This window comes from Dipteris shenzhenensis, chromosome 12 (genome assembly GCF_047967505.1).
Source record: "Dipteris shenzhenensis isolate YYH24624 ecotype China chromosome 12, Dip_SZ_1.0, whole genome shotgun sequence".
Classification (NCBI taxonomy): domain Eukaryota; kingdom Viridiplantae; phylum Streptophyta; class Polypodiopsida; order Gleicheniales; family Dipteridaceae; genus Dipteris; species Dipteris shenzhenensis.
The window spans coordinates 49,876,631-49,896,343 of NC_141607.1; the positions used below are offsets into that span (position 1 = coordinate 49,876,631).

Genomic DNA, 19,713 nt, shown 5'->3' on the forward strand with positions numbered 1-19,713 from the left:
TTGGGATTCAATGGGGAGATTCAATGGGCGATCATGGCCTTGTATGAGAGAGTCACAGGTAGAGTCAGGACACGGGCGGGGCTGTCGGGGGAAGTACGCAGTACGATAGGGGTGAAGCAGGGGTGTCCTTTGTCTCCGACACTCTTTGGTCTCTATATCGATGAGTTAGAGATGTACATACAGACGATGGGTGGTACAGGTTCTTTATTGGCAGGATCCACGATACCGATTCTCCTCTATGCAGATGACGTGGTTCTTATTTCTTCCTCCCAGCAGGGTTTACAGGCACATCTCCATACACTCCACAGCTTTTGTCAGGACAGAGGGTTGTCTGTAAACCTTGGGAAGACCAAAGTCATGGTCTTCAACACGTCATACCAGGTTTATAGGAGAGGCGAGTTCTCTTTCACATTTGATGGGCAGGAGGTGGAGCTAGTCAGGAAGTATACATATTTGGGTGCCACATTTAGAGGTCCAGTCTTCACCATGACGCATGCAGCACGAGATAGGATCAGTAGAGGGTATGCCACCTTGGCTCTTCTCGAGAGGCAGTGTGCACAGTCACATTTTCAGCATCCCGACACGAAGTCCTTACTTTTCGATACGCTGGTGAGACCTGCAGTCATGTATGCTAGCCCCTTTTGGGCAGGAGATCTCAGTGTTGCAGATCGGAGACGAGTAGAGAGGTTACAGATCATCATGTTCTCCAGATTGATCAGAGCGAAGCCCACGGTACCGCATCAGATTACGTTCGCAGAGTTCGGAGCTACACCCCTAGCGCTAGATGCAGCATTTCAGTCAGTTACATACTTGCATAGGATCAGGGCGCTCGGAGACTCAGCAGTAGGCAGAGCACGATTACCGTGGCTAGCACTGACATCCTCGCAGATGTTAGCGGAAAGAGGTCATACTTTTTGTTGGTACCACACACTCTCCACATGGCTCACCTCGCTGGGCTTGGATATGGATAGGCTGCCACCATTTCGATACAGCATAGATGCCCCTCGCCTCCCTCTCACTCGACATGAGCTCAGCCAGGTTATCAGGGCAGATTTGTTGCAGCTACACACGTTTCGCACTTGGGTTCATCCCACGGAGCTTCCTACGAAGATGGCCACATATCGTGACCATTTTCTCAAGATTTCAGAGGATGGCTTTATCATATCTCCAGGATATATCGGCGTTCATATGTCGCACTCACTCAGGATTGCCTTGGGCCAGCTCAGGGTATCTTCCCACAGATTAGACGTTGAGGCCGGCAGGATGCGTCGTATAGCTACCGGACATAGACCCAGGCGAGAGACTAGGATATGCCCTTGTTGCACTATGGGGGAGGTGGAGACTGAGGAGCACTTTGTTTGCAGATGCCCTTTATATTATGAGATCCGTGGCAGATTTCACTGTTTATTTGGGCACGGATTTGGACCTCTCTCTCGGATTATGGAGTATGAGGATCAGTATTGCTTAGCGTTGTTCATCAGGGAGATCACCAGATACAGAGAGAGATTCCTCAGAGAGCACCGTCGCATCCCTGCCAGAGACCTGGTTATTCATGAGGAGCAGGACAAGGCGCAGGACCATGAGCACAGAGATAGCCCATCTTGCCAGAGAGCACCGATGGTTCCACCCCGAGGATGTACATATGACATGATCCGGCAGCACCGCAGGATGATCTTACACAGAGGCCGTACCCGTCGCTTTATTTCTAGACGACGGAGGATGATGACAGATTTTCGGAGGAGATTGCTCCATGGAGACTTGGCACCGCCAGCAGCCCATTTGACACTTGCCCAGATCTTCACACTCGTGGCAGGAGGCATGGTCGATGGCCATGACTTCCATCATTTCTTTGGATCACAGACCCCTTAGGGAAGACGATGTTCCTCATATTTCATATTTTACATTTTGTATCTAGGCATTTTTGGTACTCTATTTCATTTCATTTTGTATCTAGGATTTTTGTAGCCATTTTTGGCATCTTAGCGGTATTACGATGAGGCCACCTAGTTGGCGCATCGTTGATGATGTATTTTCCTTTCGGATGATTTTGTGTCCCATAGGCCATGTATGGCCTTCCGTGGACCTTTAATAAAATTTCTTTCTTTCTTTCTTTCTCTCTCTCTCTCTATGGTTACCACCACTATTTCACCACCATCATCCGCCTCATCAAATACGCCACCTCTCTCCTCCCCCTCTCCTGCATCATCATCACAGGTCTCCTCTACAGTAGCCTCACCATTGGCCCCACCGGCCACGGCTCCACAGTACTTTCCCCTCGTATCACCTCTACCTCTCAGTCAGCCACCCTTCATCACCTTGTCCGGCCTCGCTACTCCTACATACCACTCCCCCGCCCAGATCATGCTGTCCCCACCCTCAGTACAACCTCAGCAGCCAACCTTCATTCCAACCCCTCTCGAGATCCAGTTCTCACCAGATGTTTGGGACTCCCTATTGGCTGAGATACACAGCATCCGGGCCCGTCAGGCAGAGCTGACACATTACACCCAGGAGCAGGCCCGATACATCCAGGAGCAGGCCTGCATTATACAAGAGCAAGGCACCCTTATCTAGGGACTCAGACACGACATCACACAGCTTCGAGAGGAGCTCGGGACCCTCAGAGCAGCGCCTGGATGGACCCCAATCACAAAGATGGAGGCACAGATAGCCACGATACAGTCGGCTATACCAGAGACGACTAGGTGGGTGGATGTGGCGAAACGGGAGCCCGCAAAGGCAACTGTTTCAGCCGCCATACAGGAGCAGCAGAAGAGGGCTTCGAAGGCCCTCAACATCCGGATACGAGGGATCACGCGAGACAGCACCAGCACCACTAGGACGCCCATGGACGAGGCATTCACCTTTGTGACCACCACCATGGGGGTTCCCGACCATGGCATAGAGGAAGCATGGCGTGTACCTCAGACCCCAGTACCTCAAGGATAGAGGAGTCTCACATGCACTGAGGATTGCAGTTGGACAGATGCGGCTCTCATCCCATCAGCAAAGGATTGCGTTGCAGGTATACCCAAAGAGCAAACGATTTGCATGCACCTCGAGGATAGAGGAGTCTCTAACCCCAGTACCTCGAGGATAGCGGAGTCTCACATGCACTGAGGATTGCAATTGGACAGATGCGGCTTTCATCCCATCAGCAAAGGATTGCGTCGCAGGTATACCCAAAGAGCAGAGGATTTGCATGCTATGTACGCTGGGGGCAGTTGATTCTAAAGACTGGCATACTCTTTTATGGCCGGAGGAAATTGTCCCGTCTACTCAGTTAGTTTGCCATCTTGGTTCCCCTTTGGGCTGGATCATTACTCATCACCAACAAGCTAATTGGGTACTTGCAAAATTGAAGAAAAGGCTTGATTAGCAACTTGGTCATTGCATGTTCGCCTCAAGACAGTTCAGTCTATTTTGGTGGCATATATTCAGTTTTACTTGCCTTTGATCATGTTTGGCAAGGGAGATCTTGCATGCTTTATGTCAGCCATTATGGAAACTTTTTGGCAATCCAAACATGGCCGGAAAAGTTTAAGATTGCTTTCAGTGCAACGTCTCTGTTCGCCAAAGATGCATGGGGGTTTAAATATTCTCAACATACATGTGCATATCCTTGCTCATAAGGGGAAAATGATGCTGCGATTTATTCAAGGAAATCAATCTTGGGCTGCCATGATGTGTTATTTGCTTTTGCAAATCAACGCCTCTGCTTTGGGTCATTGGCAGCCAACTCAATGGGATTGTCTTCTTGGCTATATTGATGGCAAGATGAAAGACTGTCCTTTGGTTTCCAAAATGTTATTTGATTGGAAGCATATCCTTTTCCACTTGGAATGGAATGGCCTCGACTCCTTGAAGGGCAGTTCTTTAAGGGCTGAAAGTTTACATTGGTCGAAGGTCTTTGACCCTCCGTTGGCTTTGCAGGAACCCAATCGTTCCTATTTATTAGTTCCAAAGGGATCTACTCTGTGGCTGATGTAATTCATGATGATAGTACCATGATTTCTTCTCCGTTGGCTGCCAGACAATATGGTTCAGGCATGCATTATCGTCCTCTGTGGCAAAAGATTGTTTAAATGCTTCAGTGTTTTCTGCCGCTACCACCACTTGACCTTCAAGATAGGCTTGATGATTGGACTCTTCATTCCCCAGGCTCATCAGCCCGTCCCTTGAGGCTATCTCACATTACGGTATCTTCCTTGTACAAAGTTTTGCTGCTACCATCTTGGGCTACAAATCAACTCTGGCGCATGAATTGCCCGGCAAAGTGGATTGCGGCAGCTTTGGACTTCAGAAGTCTCTCTTAGGCGGCAAGTTCTCTTGTGGCAGGTGATGCAAGGGGTTCTTTTCTCTGGCCAAGAGTACATATTGCTCCAACTGTTTGTCACAGATGTTTGGCTCTACGGGAATCTGTGCCTCATCTCCTTTGGCATTGGCCACACACCAGTGATTTCTTGGGTCTTCTTCGGCAACATTTGAGAGCTAGATTTCTTGCTGCTACCTTAGGGAAGCATTTCTGGCTTTTTGGGATTCACCCGCGCAGACAAGGGTTTGAGTTCTTCTTCAATTTGGTTCGTTATTGGACACTCTGGACTCTATGGAACGATCGAAATCATAGAGTCTTAGGCGATCCTACTTTTTCCACTTTCCCCTTTTTCAAACGCTCTCTGCAGTAATCTTTCTTTGATTGTCTGCAAACTCATTGCATAGACTACAATGTATACTTGTCATATACTAAGATCTTCTGCTGATGTAATGTTGAGCTCCCCATTTAGGGGAAGCTTCTGTGTAATATAAAGAATCAGAATTCCACACAAAAAGTGTGTGTAAAGTTGTCAAACACGATGAAACCTTTAGTGGGAGCTAAAAGGTACACAGCCGTTTCCCTTCTCCGCTGGGCTCCCTTTTAAATTAAAAAATGCCCTCCTCTAGTCTCGATGAGTGGGATGGACACTACATGAGCGTATTAATTCTTCGGCTTAATCAGGAATCGGATTGCCCTTCTTTACTTACCATAGAAAGTTGAGCTCTATGGTCAATCACATACCCTCTCAAGGTATGCCTTCTATTAAAAAGTACATCACTTAGCAAAACTGTGCAGCTGTCAGCTGAAACAACCTTAAACGTATTTATATTTCACATGATAGAAATGAGGGTTTTGATCTTGGAATGACTCATTCGAAACATGTCTGGGCACATCTATCTTTTGTCTGCTGTTCTTAAATCCAAAGCAAGATAATCCACTGTGGAAAAGCGGTGTTTAACATACCACGTAGTGACGCCGCCCATCAGCAAGAAGAATGGAAAAAGCTGGGACAAAACAAGGCCACAATTAACGATGCCCTTCAATACACCCTAACCAGAATATTTTAGATCAAATGGTTCTAACAGGATGACCTAGCAGATGTTAATTGGATATAAGTTTGGGCACATAAAGCACAGAACCTGATGGCTAGATGGCCAAGACTGCGTAAATTACAGAATGATCTCTCGAGCAGAATATGTAGTATTGAGAGAGTTAATGATTCAAATAGGTTGATTTATAAACTTCATTGCAACATTCAAGAATGAAGATGATTGTTATAAGGCACTCCTGCACAGGCACTTGATGCCCAGAACACTTAGCACGCTCTGAATGGCGAAGAAAAATACCATGGCCAATGCCAAAAGCATGCTTCCATTCTTACTTTTAACCACTTTGTAGACATTGTAGACACTGCCAGAGCAAGCCAGATAGGAAGAGTTAAAACGGAATCTTCCACCATGAAGACTGTCACAAATAGAGGTGGGAACAGGACAGCAATAAAAGAATAAATTTACTTTGACGAATGTCTGATGGGTGTGCTACTGCTTACTTGTAGCCCACAGTTGGTGCAACTGCTAGCACCATCATTGCAATTATGACGACGTCGTACAACACCAGTCCTGGACACAAATATTATGTTGCAAAACCATGCTTGTCATTCCTAACTTAACAAGCAACCACTGCAACAGTGAAATTAGAAACAAACTGAAGAGACCTTTCCATTTCACTAAACCTCTACTAAAATAGACGAATTCTGTGAAATAGTTCGTTCATTCGTAGAAAATTTATCCTGTAACTATGGAAGCTTTGTAGTGATTGTTTGCTAAAGAGATTTTATCCTTCAAACAAACCCTTTCATTTACAGTGACTTTTATCAAATCCCTGAAGGGCTACCAAAACCTCAAAAATGGCAAGTGCATATATCTCAAATCCAAGACCTTAGTGCTCTTCCAACACAATTCTCCAGGGAAATAAATGAAGCTGTAGGTTGAATGCTATGAATTAAGACCTTTTTCTTTTTTTGTAAAACCAAGATACTTATATTATAAAACATTCATTTACATCCAGGCCGTGCTCAAAATAGAGCTACAGCCCTATCCATCAGAAACAGTACAAGAAAAGTTGAATACAAGAAACATCCAAATCTTCCTCATGTAAGGCATCATATAAAGACTGCCTTAATGAGGCTCTGAAAAACTCATAAGGATGCTGAAGAGGAGAATTCAGATATGCTTGGATGCGCTGCAGCCAGAGGGTCCATAAGGCCCAGTATCTAATCCAGTGGAAGAAGAGAGAATACTGTGACAAAGAAGCTGATAGTTTGCCATACATCCAGAAAAACCTGTAGAACCTGTGTGCTGGAAATCTGAGAGATAAACAATAGGAGATTCTATCTAGAAGGTCTCTGGAATATGAACAAAACCACAATAAATGCGGAATACTCTCCGATGCAAGGTGACATCTTGGACAGAGAGGTGAAGCTATTCGTCGTTTAGCCAATTTCACTCCCACTGGGAGAATACCAACAATACATCTCCATAGGAATAGTCTTTGCTTCAATGGCATTTTCAACTTCCATATCATTTGCAATCTTCCTTTCCACCAGGCTAATGATTTGTTCAGATGCCATAAAGAATTAGCATGATGGGCAATCCAAGGAGGAGGTAATATTAATCTATAAGCCTGTATAGATGTCAATGACTGCAAAGGCTTAGAAGAAATGCTTGGACTTGAAGACTGAAGGTGCCAATCTTGAAGCCTGTCACTGCCATTCAATGTCGGAATCGGAACCAGAGGAAGTAGGAGATCAGCAATAGCTTTCCAAATAGGTCTATGATGCATTGCCAGGTTGTATTGTCTACATGCTGCTGGAAAAAGGAGAATATTTCCTTGCATATCTACAACGTCATCAATGAACCGGATACCCATTTTCATAAGATTGTAAGCTCTGATGGGTTGTTGAACAGCAAGGGGAGAGGAAAACACAGCACTCCAATGAATACTCTCCAATCTGAGTGATGATGCTAGAGAAGCAGGATGAGGAGACCATTTGATGTGAGAGAGTACTTGCTTCCAATCCTGAATCAAGGAATTAGAAAATGGACAACCAGGGATTTTACCTTGAAATTTTTCAAGTACTACTTCCGATGGATCTACTATCCAATGTCCATAAGCATGTGTGCGCATCTGACCACACAAAATTGCTAGCATAATAGACCAAGGCTGCTCTTGTTGAAAGAATGTTTTGAGCATAGTGATCTTTCTTGCCAACACATGATATTTGATGTTTATTATATTCAAACCACCATGCATTCTGGGTGAGCAAAGCAAGTCCATTTTGAGCAACCGTAAAGCTTTTTTATGAAGCTTGGTTTTCCAAAAAATCTCCATGGCTTGAGACATAAAAGATGAGAGATCTCGAGATGACCAATGTAATAGAGGAAGGTAGAACTGGACATAAGCTAGAACAATAGACTGGACAATTCGAAGCCGTACATGCAGAGGCCATGTGGAAATCTTCCAATATTGTAATTTGTCCTGAATTTTGTTGAACACCCACAACATTTGTTGCTTATTACTGATTTTCCAGCCAATAGGATAACCCAAATGTCTTACTATATTTTCCGGTTGAATAATCTGGCCTGGCCACAGAATAGCATGCCAATCACAAAGCTTGAGAGGCAAGAGTTTTGATTTTTGAAAATTAATTTTAAGACCAGCTGCCAACCCAAAATCTGAAAGGGTATCCATCAAGAGGCGAATCTCCAATGGACTGTTCTTTAGCATGAAGAATGAATCATCTGCATAGGCCTGCGCTATGAAGGGTCGTGAACCAGAAATCTGAAGCCCCTCTAGTTGTCCAGTATCAACCATGTTATCCATATAAAGAAGCAAAGGATGTGAAGCGATGGCATAAAGCAAGGCACTGAGAGGACATCCTTGTCGAACCGAACGTTCGAGAGTCCAAGACTCAGACAAATGTTTCCCTATAAAGCATTGTGCAGTAGAATTGAATAAAGCCAATATATGACATTAGATAGCTTTGGCCCAAAACCAAGTTTTTGCATGATTTGAGAGACATAATCCCACTGTACTGTATCAAACGCCTTCGCCACATCCACCTGCATGACCAACACATCTTGATCTGAATATTTAGCATATTCCATTGCGATAAGAGTGTTAGTGATATTGTCATGTATGTGCCATCTTGGAACAAAACCATATTGCCTGGGATGAAGTCCATCATGAAGGATATCCTTTATCTGATGTACCAACATTTTGGCAATCAGTTTGTATATCACCGGCATCAAAGTAATTGGTCTCCAGTCATCCATAGTCTCACAAAGAATCTTTTTGGGCACAAGCTTAACCAGACCATGCTTCCAAGCTGAGGGAAGATGTTGGTGCTGCCATGCTGCATTAATAAACTGCAGAATTGGACCCTTCATTTTTGGCCAAAAGGCTTCGAAAAATTTAACCGTCAGACCATCCCAGCCAGGGGATTTATGTTTACCCAAATGCTTAAGGGCTTCATCCAATTCATCATCTGAAAGAGACATTTCCAGCATTGAGGCTTTTTGCGGGGAGACAATGGGAGAAACAAGCTCAGTAAATCTGTTACGAGCCAATGCGACCTGAGGTGCAGAAGAAGATGGCTGAGAATAAAGGAGCTGAAAATGATCCAGACATTGTTTTTCAAGCTGTGAGAGAGACTGGGTCCAGAGACCATCTGATTTCCTTACCCTCATGATAGATTGGCTTTGTCTGTGTGCATGTAAGTTCCGGAAAAAAGATTTAGAGGAACAGCCCTTATCTAGCATAGGTTTAACCCTCGCCCTAATCTGCCATTTAGACAGCTTGCGTTTGTCATTGGCATCAATTATAGAGGAAGCACAAGATAATAAATGCTGCTCAGAATCAGATAGAGATCTTTGATGACTAATATGTACAAGATACTGCTTGTATGATTTTGCCCACTGGATATGATGTCTGGTTTCTGCCAAGTACCATCTTCCATATTCCTTGAAGACATTTTGAATACGATGTATGAAAGAGATCCAAGCAAATTCCAGATCCTCCTGAGCATGGGATAGCAATGGCCTGCAAGCCAGTCTGATCATATGCTGAAATTTTTCGTGAGAAAGATAGAATTGATTAACCTGTAAATTTCTGACTGAAGAGAGCTGCAAGTCATCCAGAGGCATACCAAAAGAAAGGGTGAGCCAAAGTGGAGTGTGATCAGATAATTGTTGTGAATAATCAGTCCACATCTGACATGTATATTCATCATATTGCTGAGCATGAATGAGATAAAATCTATCAAGCCTGGCCCAATAATCTGTAAAAGCATTATGATGATATGTAAATCCCATCACTGAAGGATGAGTTGCTGTCCATAAATCTGCAAATCGAAGTGATGATGTCATGTGTTCCCATTGCTGGATTTCAGAGGGCAGCATATGTGATTTATGCGTGGTATTGTCCTTCCAGTGAGGAAAATTGTTGAAATCACCACAAAGTAGAGCATTAGAGGACCAAGGATATTGCTTTATGGAGTTCCACATTTGAGCTCTGGAAGCTGAATTTTGAGAGGCATACAAAGATCCTATTTCAAAAATCTCTCCATTGATTATACATTGGATAATCATCCATCGTCCACCTAGATCATTATATGCTATCAAGGGTTGCAGATCATGTCTGGCTAAAATGCACAGCCCAGAGAATTGTTCCGATCCTGAATAGAATATATCATATCCTGAAAAAAAACCCATGCTGTCCAGCAAAAAAATGCTGATTATGCTCTTGGAGACATACAACATCCGGATGAGTTGTATTTATATAATGCCAGAGAAGCCTCCATTTATTCTGGTTGCAGAGGCCCTGTATATTATAGGAAAAACATTTAAGAGAAGCACGCATGAAAATATATACAAGAGAATGATCGGTCCTCCAAAAGAGTGGGAGGCCTCAAGCCTCTACCATTGCCACAGGGTCTTGCTGACCCTCAGCTTCCAATTCCCTGATAATATCATCTTCTTCACAAAGGGGAAGACCCTTCTTGACTGCATTGACCCAAGCCTTTGAGATGGGGCTGCTTGAAGAGGTAGAAGATTGTCCTGGAGAAGGAGCAGAGGCATCCCAATTACGAGATTGGAGAGGTCTTTGTTTGAGAGGCACCGTCTTCTTTGCAGTCTGCCATCCCTCATGAGATGATGAAATATTTTCTCCTAACTTGCTTTTGCCTTTATCCTTATTTTGAGCTGAATTGGCCTGGCTCCCTGTATGAACTGAAGGCTTTGCTCCTTTAGCTTCAATCTTTTCCACATATGTCTTCTGACCTCCTTTATTAGATGGCAGAGGAATAGCAGCTGGAGGAGGTGGATGAAGGATAGAAGGACACTCCGAAGCAAGATGCCCAAATTTGTGACAAGAAAAACAAGCTCCAGCAAAAATGCCCCATTTTAAGGTGAAATATTTCTTGCCCAAATTAACACCCTCAATCTCAACTGCAATAGAAGAAGGGATCGGTCTATCAGTATCCCATAAGATGCAAAAACGATTTTTATTACCTGTTAGACGAGGGGAACAGATCACTTGTTCCAATGTCATAGCTAAACCTGGAAGCTCTGTTCTCATATAATCTGGAAAATCAACCACTTCAACCCATACAGGGCAATGATGCTTGATGAGGTTCTGATAGTCCTTATTGGGGGACCAGGGCATGATATGCACCATCTGGCGACCAAAAAATAAAGGGGACATTTCCAGCATCTTTTGTTTTGTCAAAGCATCCAAAAGATGAACTTCATAAAATCCTCGGGAGGCAAAATAGACTCCTTCTACAAAGCATCCACCTAGGAGAGAATTCACCCATTGTCCCACATCATTAGCAGAGGGAATTTTGCCTGGGAAAAAGATGATAACTGCAGTTTGAGAGAGCTTCTTCAAAGGTTGCACAAGAGATGGCAGCTTCATTTTGTAAGTGAGTTCCGGAGCAGGTTGAATCCATTCCCTTCTGCTTTGTTGAAAATCATCATTCAGCATATCAAACACATAGGAAGCATCTTCAGAAGAAGGAGCTATGGGGGAAGAGGCTTCCCTTAATTGTCTTTTGGGTTCAGGAGAGAGGGCTCTCTTGACATAGTACTTGTTTGCTTCTGCCATGGAGGCTAAGGGATTGAACAGATATCAAACAGGGAGAATCGGACAAGGCACAAAGAAAGGCTGGCAGGCTGTACGGACGCTGGGATGAAGCACTGTACGGACGCAACGAAGAAACTGACAGAAACTGTACGGACAGATTGAGAGATTGCAGGAAAGGACTGACAGGCTGTACGGGATCACTGACAGGCTGTACGGGACAACAGACAGTCTGTACGAAAGAGTTAACGACTGTACGGAATGATTAAACGGGAAAAGTACGGACGGACTGTATGGACTTTGGGAAGGAAGACTGCAGGTAAGAACTGTCGTGCAGGGTTGAATGGAGCCGCGATGGTAAGGTAACCTGACGCAAAAGCCGTACGGGAACCGTACGACGGCCGTACGATGGTACGGACAAAAAGACGGGCGCCAAACAATGACGGATGACGCTGATCAGCAAGCACTCAGACCCTCACGATCGACGCTCTCTCTCTCTCTCTCTCTTTTTTTGGTAAAATCCATTGTATTTATAAGCTCATGAATTTACAATATGGGAAGTCTCCCACACACTAGCATAGAACTCCGAAAGAGAGCCCGATAGAAGAACTCAAAAACAAGTAGAGAACACTTCAAGGCAAGTAGCATCCAAATCCCTTGCAGCAAGACTGTCATGTAAAGACTGCTTAAGGGACATTCTGAAGAAAATATATGCCTGAGGAAACTGTTGACCCATCCTAGAATGCAGTCTCTGTGTCCAGATGGTCCATAATACCCAAAAGCGAGTCCAATGAAAGAAAAGGAGTAATGGAGACATCTGAGATGAGCAGCATCCAAACATCCAGAAAAGTTTCCCAAATCTGATAGAAGGGAACCGAAGCCGCAGTAAATGAGAAACATGAGTGATCAATGTGCGAGAGTGCGGGCAAAACCATAATAAGTGAGGAACTGTCTCGCGGGGATGAGAGCAACGGGGGCAGAAAGGAGAAGCAATGCGGCGAGCTGCCAATTTCACCCCAATGGAAAAGGCTCCCACTATACATCTCCAAAAGAAAAGCCTCTGTTTCAATGGCAATTTGGTTTTCCAGATTTTCATGAGACGGGATTGCCACCAAGATAAAGGCCTATCCAAATTCCAAAGAGTGTTGGCATGCTTGTCAATCCATGGCTGTGGAAGAAGAAATCTGTAAACCTTCGAGGAAGTCAGATTGTGTATCGAGAGTGTATGTGTAGCAGGAGGTATGGAAGTCAAATTCCAGTCCATTAATCTGTCCTGTGCAAACAGTGGAGGAACCGGAACAAATGGCTGCAACATAGTTGAAAGTGTTCTCCAAATGGATCTATGATGCAGGCCCAAGGAGAATGTCCTGCAAGCTTGTGGAAATGAAAGTGTATAGCCTTGTTGATCCACAACATCACCAACAAATCTTATGCCCAATTTCATGAGATTATATGCTTTGATAGGTGCCTGTAAAGCGAGAGGCGATGCAAACACCTTGCTCCAATGGATGCTTTCCAATCGAAAAGAATTGCCATGATGAGAGGAAGCACCTGTCCATTTTGCATATGAAAGAATTCTCTTCCAATCATGAAGAAAAGCAGTAGAAACAGGGCAACCAGGAATTTTTCCCTGAAAGGTAGATAAAACTGCTTCCCAGTGATCTGTAATCCAATGCCCATATGCATGGGAAGCCATGTTTCCACACATAGCTGCTAACATAATAGCCCATGGTTGTTTTTGCTGAAAAAAATCAGCAATCATAGTGCTCTTTCTTGCCAACATATGAACCTGGAGATTGAGAATATTCAGCCCCCCATGAGTCTTGGGTGAACAAATAGACTGCATAGGTAGTAGTCGCAAAGCTTTTTTAAGAGATTTGCTTTTCCAAAATATCTCCATAGCTTGGGACATATAAGAGGCCAAATGCTTGAAAGACCAAGGAAGAAGAGGCAAATAAAATTGCACATATGCCATAATGATGGACTGTACTATCCGGAGTCGAACATGTAGAGGCCAAGTGGACAAATGCCAGTATTCCAGCTTCTTATTGATCTTTTGAAGCACCCATTTGAGCTGTTGCTGCGGAGTAATATTCCAGCCAATGGGGTATCCGAGATGTCTGACAATAGTAAGGGAAGAGATAATGTGGCCTGGCCAAAACAGTGCATGCCAATCAGCTTCTTTCAAAGCTAGAAGTTTTGATTTCTGAAAATTGATATGCAGTCCAGCAGCTATGCCAAAATCATTCAGTGTATGCATCAAACGAGAAAGATCACTTTGAGAATTCCTTGGCATGAAGAATGAATCATCAGCATAGGCCTGTGCAAGAAAAGACTGTGCCCCTGGAATTTGCAAACCATGAAGCTGTCCTGTATCTGTCAGATAGTCCATATGCAAGAGTAACGGATGGGTAGCAATGGCATACAGTAGGGAACTAAGAGGGCAACCCTGTCTCACTGAGCGAGTCATAGTCCAGGTTCTTGACAACCCACCACCAAGCAAGCACTGTGCCGTGGCGTGAGAATAAAGCCAGTAAATGATGTGGACAAGTCGAGAGCCAAATCCCAATTTTTGCATAGTTTGAGAGATGAAATCCCAATGGACAGTATCAAAAGCTTTCGCAATGTCTACTTGCAGAATGAGAACATCTTGTTTAGAATATTTGGCATACTCAATCGCAAGCAAGGCATTGGAGATATTGTCAGTGATCTGCCTTCTGGGGACAAACCCATACTGCCTAGGATGAAGTCCTGCTTGCAAGAGGAAGCGAACCCTGAGGACAATCATTTTAGCAATGAGTTTGTAAATGACAGGCATGAGGGATATAGGCCGCCAATCAGCCATCGTCTCACACAACCTTTTTTTGGGAATCAATTTTACTAGGCCATGTTTCCAGGATGGAGGAAGAGATTGTTCTGCCCAAGCATGATTGATCATTAGAAGGAGAGTATTCTTGAGATCACCCCAAAATGCACGGAAGAATTCAACAGTCAGTCCATCCCAACCAGGGGAGCTGCTTTTGCGTAGATGACTCAAAGCATCTTCCAGTTCACTAAGCATAAAAGGCTGTTCCAATGCATGGGCCTGTTCCCGAGATACTATGGGCTGAACATGCATAAGAAATTGAGACCTGGCTGCATTTACTTGCATCAAATGATCAGGTTGAGAGGAAAGGAGCTGCTGAAAGTGACTAGAACATTGCAATTCCAAGTCTGATTTGGAAGTGGTCCAGGTGCCATCAGCCTTCTTGATCCTGCAAATATCCTCCTTTCGCCTATCCGCATGGAGACTTTTAAAAAAGGCTTTGGAGGAGCAGCCCTTATCCAAAAGGGGTTTCATACGAGCTCGGATTTGCCACTTCTTTAATTTGCGAAGATCATTTTGATGGATGATATGAACCGCATAAGCACAAGAATCCTGTTCAGAAGAAGTAAGCTGCCTATGAGAACTGATTGCATCCATTTGCTGCTTGTGGGATTGAGCCCATTTTATCTTGAGCCGAAGGTTTTCCATGTAACTCCGTCCATAGTCTTGAATAACAGCCTGTAAACGATGAGCAAGGCTGATCCAAGCAAAATCCATATCCTCCTGAGCATGTAAGAGGAGGGGACGGACAGCCACTCTCACCATGTTCTGAAATTGTTGATGAAGCAAGTAGGCACTATTAACATGGAGCAAGCGATGACCAAAAAAAGGCATATCATCTGTCAGACGTGCTATTGATAATGTCAAGCATACTGGGAAATGATCAGATAGCAGGAGGGAGTGATCAATCCGCAATGTACATGTGAAATCAGCATACTGCTGAGCATGCAGCAAATACCATCTGTCAAGTCGAGCCCAGTAATGATTAAAAGCATTGTGATGATATGTATAACCCATATCTGTGTCCCTTGTTGAGAGCCATAGATCTTCAGCATGCAGAGATGAGAGCATATCTTCCCAATGTCGGAACTCAGTGGGGATCATGTGAGAGCGATGAGTAGTATTATCTTGGGAGGCAGGCGAATTGTTAAAGTCTCCACACAAAAAAGCATTGGAAAGCCATGGGTATTGTTTGAGGGAGTCCCACATTTGAGCTCTAGTCGCAGAAGTTTGTGAGGCATAAACAGATGCTATTTCATAGAGAGTATCCTGCCAGGTGCACCTGATCACCATCCATCGACCCTGAGGATCATTGTGGGCCACCGTGGGCTGTATATCATGTTTTACAAGCATGCAAACCCCCGAAAAGTGCATTGTACCAGCATAAAAAATATCATAACCAGCATAGTGGCCTTGCTGACCAGCCAAGAAATGTTGATTGTGTTCTTGTAAGGAGATCACATCGGGATGCATTCTATGTACATAATGCCAGAAGAGTCTCCACTTATTGGCATTGCAAAGACCCTGAACATTGTATGTAATGCAAGTGATTGAAGTAGACATAAAAGATATGTACAGTCAAACCAAAAGGCAGAATAGAATGTAAACTGTCAGGCCTCAGCCATGACATCAACATCCACCTGGGCTCCTGGATCATTAGCTCTATGATCCTCATCATTATCACATACAGGGATGCCTCTTTTTAGCACATCAACCCACAGTTGAGAAGCAAGGCTGTCAGCAGGGGAAGAGGTCTGGCCAGGGGTAGAAATTGAAGCATCCCAATGGCGAGATTGTAGTGGACGTGGTTTGAGAGCAAAAACCTTTTTGGGTTGCTGCCAGGCACCCTGGGGAGAGACATGAGATTCTGAAATTTTGCCCTTACCCTTATCCTTTTGCTTAGCTGAAACCTGAAGTACATTTTCCTTGGAAGGGACAGATTTGAGAGCCACATCACCCAGTTTGGTAGGCATTGCCTTAGACCCCGAGGGATAAGTCGGAGGGGGAGTATTTTCTGGAGCAATAGCTGTGGGAGGAAGCTGATGCAGAACTGCAGGACACTGTGAGGCTAAGTGGCCAAACTTATGGCATGTGAAACAAGCCCCTGCAAAAACTCCCCATTTCAAGTCAAAATATTTTTCACCAAGGGGAACATCCTCCACTTCGACCGCAATGGAAGGAGGGGTTGGGTGATCTGTATCCCAAAGAATACAAAAGCGATTGCGATTACCCGAAGGGCGGGGTGGGCAAACAACTTGCCCCAAAGTGGCTGCCAAACTTGGTAACTCAGCCCTCATATAGTCTGGAAAATCCACTACCTCAACCCATACGGGGCAATGATGTCGAATGAGGCTGTGGTAATCTTTGTTTGGCGACCATGGCATGACATGCACCATTTGTCTGCCATAGAAAAGGGGCGACATCTCCAAAATCTGCTGGCGATATGAGGCATCTGAAAAGTGTACCTCATAAAAACCCCTAGAAGCAAAATATACCCCTTCAACAAAGCAGCCTCCCAACAATGCCTGAACCCATTGAGCCACATCATTTGCTGAAGGAAGCTTTCCTGGGAAGAAGATAATAACTGCTTGCTGAGAGAATTTTCGAAGAGGAGCAACCAATGATGGAAGCTTCAACTTGTATTTGATGGCCGGGGGAGGTTTGGCCCACTCCTTCCGGCTGTACTGAAATTCATCTTTAAGCATATCAAAGACATAGTGAGCGTCGACCGAATCTGTAGTAGAAAAATCAACCTGTTGTCTTTTGGAGTCCCGGGTCGACTCCTTACGAGAGTAGCTTTTGAACTGATCTTCCATGAAGAGAAGCAGGGCAGGATTGAAGGAAGGGCAGAGCAAAGAAGGGCTGTACGGACGAAGAATAAGCTAGAGATGCGAGCTGTACGGAAAGAAGGAAGAAGCAGGGAGAATAAAGACTGTACGAATTTCGGAAGTGGAGAGGGGGCTGACGCAACAGGCAGGACTGTGTGTACGGAAAAGGGCAAGAGATACGACGGTGAAACAAGGAAGAAAGCGTAGGGCAAGCTGACGGGACGGAGCAGCGCAGGAGGAGAGAAGAGTGGCTGTACGGCGTCCGTACGAAAGTACGGCGTCCGTACAGTTGTACGGACAGAACGCAGGAGCGAGCGGAAGAACGAGGGGAACGCGGACGTGTACGGAGAGCGCAGGTACGATCAGAGACCACGAGTCGAATTCGTTTCTCTCGCGCACATGGAATCCCTCGCCGTCGTCACTTCTCCTCCACCACCACGCACACCTCTCTCTCTCACACACACACACACTACCTCTCTCTCTCTCTCTCTCACACACACACATACACATACATACACGCACGCCTAATTAAGACCTTTTTCACTACTAAGCTAGTTATGTTGGAGGCCAACTGTTAACTAACTAGCTTAGTAGTGAATTAAGACCTTTTTCACTACTAAGCTAGTTAGTTAACAGTTGGCCTCCAACATATCTCCATTGTGAGCGCTGCCACCCCAGGCACTTGTGAGCCTAGCTTTGACTTTAAAGCTTGGTGATTACCCTCTCCTCGTTTCACATGTCTAGAGCACCCATCAATATTAAGACATACGTATTCAATCAGATATCAAAGAGGGGTACCCACAACAGTGCATGAGTCTTCTTGTTTCCATGAGATGACATATTATCTTCCTCAATTCTGATACCTACTGCCCTATACATAAATTGCTAGTTTTCATTCATATTATCTGAAATCCAAAACCCCCGTTTCTCGATATATTAGTATAAAGAATTCAAATAAATTAAACTCGCATAAGGCAATGTCATGGGTCATTACAGAAATCAAAAGCACCAGAGCCTCACCTGAAAAAAATGGTAACCCTGCAAAAATATGAGAAACATCACCCAATTTTTGGCTCCACCAAGTTGGTCCTACAAAGTCAACAACAGAACACAATCCTCATGAAATATTGTTACCTACAATCAATCAAATTACAATGGCAAGCCAAACCTAGGCATTCACTTTGATCACATTCTAGAGAGGAATCCAAAATGACGCAGGCAAGAGCTTGTTTTAAAAAACACATCGGACAACTAACTAATATTTATTCAACCCAACAATTGAACAACTAATTGATTGTTAACCCAACCAAAAGAGCTTCCAAGAAAAGGACCAGAGATTTTGTTCAATTACCAACAATAGCTGTGAAAAAATGAGTAAGGTATATAAGCATAAGGCCTTCAGTGGGACCATTGATCTCTGGAAGGATCAGAGTGTGTGTGAAAAAGCTGCAACACAAATAAAATGAAGATTGAAATAAATGACAACTAAAGTATTTCAAAAAACAAAACTAAAAACTGCTTTGAAGGAAGAAATGAGTGCAGAATATACAAAACTCAGTGGCTAATTCAACATAAAAAAGATTTATGTTCCAGAGAAATATAGCTCATAACCTGCTCGACATACATGATCATTCTACAGGAAAAAGGCACTTCATCATGTGCTATGAGTAAGTGTGATTGAGTACTAGGACACTAGGGTGTATTTGGGTCTATATGACACCTCGTTTGTACTTTCTCATCATCCATTTGCAAGTACACTCAATTGCTTTATGCTTGTTATCTGCTCCCTTGCATTTCAGCTTTCTTCCACTGCTTCCCCAATCCTACCTCCCCCCGCCTCCCTTTCGTGCTTCGACGGCTCATTGCTCTTCTCAAACATCTTGCAGCCCGACTTCATTTGTGCAGCTCCAGCTCATCTTTGCTACTGACAAGCAGATTGCATAGCATCACTCCAGTTTAGCGTGTCCCCCGATCGCATAGCACTGCCATTGCAAAAGCATTTGAGTTGCTCCTGCTCAAACAGTCATGACTGATTCACAGACATATCCAGCTGATTCGCGCATGCATTGCCATTGCCGCCCTTGTGATCAATTCCCTGTTGGAGTACTATCTGCTGCACCAGCTTCGTCAAACAAGTACTCCCCGTACAATAGTTGACCGACAGTTTCAGGCCCTGCATTGTGCTCAGAATCTGTCCATACAAGCGCTGTTATATTCATCCTTACAGGTGCTATCAGCTATCCTTACACAGGTGCGACCCGTAAAATAGTCGCATGGGTCTATATGAGCCCTCAGTTGTACTTTCTCAATATCCATTTGCAAGTACACTCCACCGCTTTCAGCTTATTGTCTGATTCCTTGCATTCCAGCTTTCCTTCAATGTGACCGAATGCTAGCCTGTCTGTGGATACTCCAGAAATCCTTGTCTCATCTACATCAATATCTGGTAATAAGATAGTGTCATCGTGAAAATCAAGAAGTAATGCCCGACGCATCCCGTCCTCGTGTTTAAGTCCCCAACAAGGAGGACTTCCCCGCAGCTCAAGAAATCCATGATGTTTCGA

General features: G+C 44.3%; 1 protein-coding gene across 1 annotated transcript in view; it reads right to left on the reverse strand.

Moving 5' to 3' along the window:
- Nucleotides 1–19,713, reverse strand: part of LOC147896341 (choline/ethanolaminephosphotransferase 1-like) — a 156,470-nt gene that overhangs the window by 18,682 nt on the left and 118,075 nt on the right. The window contains exons 9-13 of the mRNA XM_087382292.1: nt 18,501–18,595; nt 18,170–18,238; nt 5,865–5,934; nt 5,662–5,725; nt 5,279–5,319 (exon numbers count right to left, since the gene is read on the reverse strand). Coding sequence (XP_087238418.1) covers nt 5,279–5,319; nt 5,662–5,725; nt 5,865–5,934; nt 18,170–18,238; nt 18,501–18,595 — 339 coding nt within the window. The remainder of the gene's footprint in view (nt 1–5,278; nt 5,320–5,661; nt 5,726–5,864; nt 5,935–18,169; nt 18,239–18,500; nt 18,596–19,713) is intronic.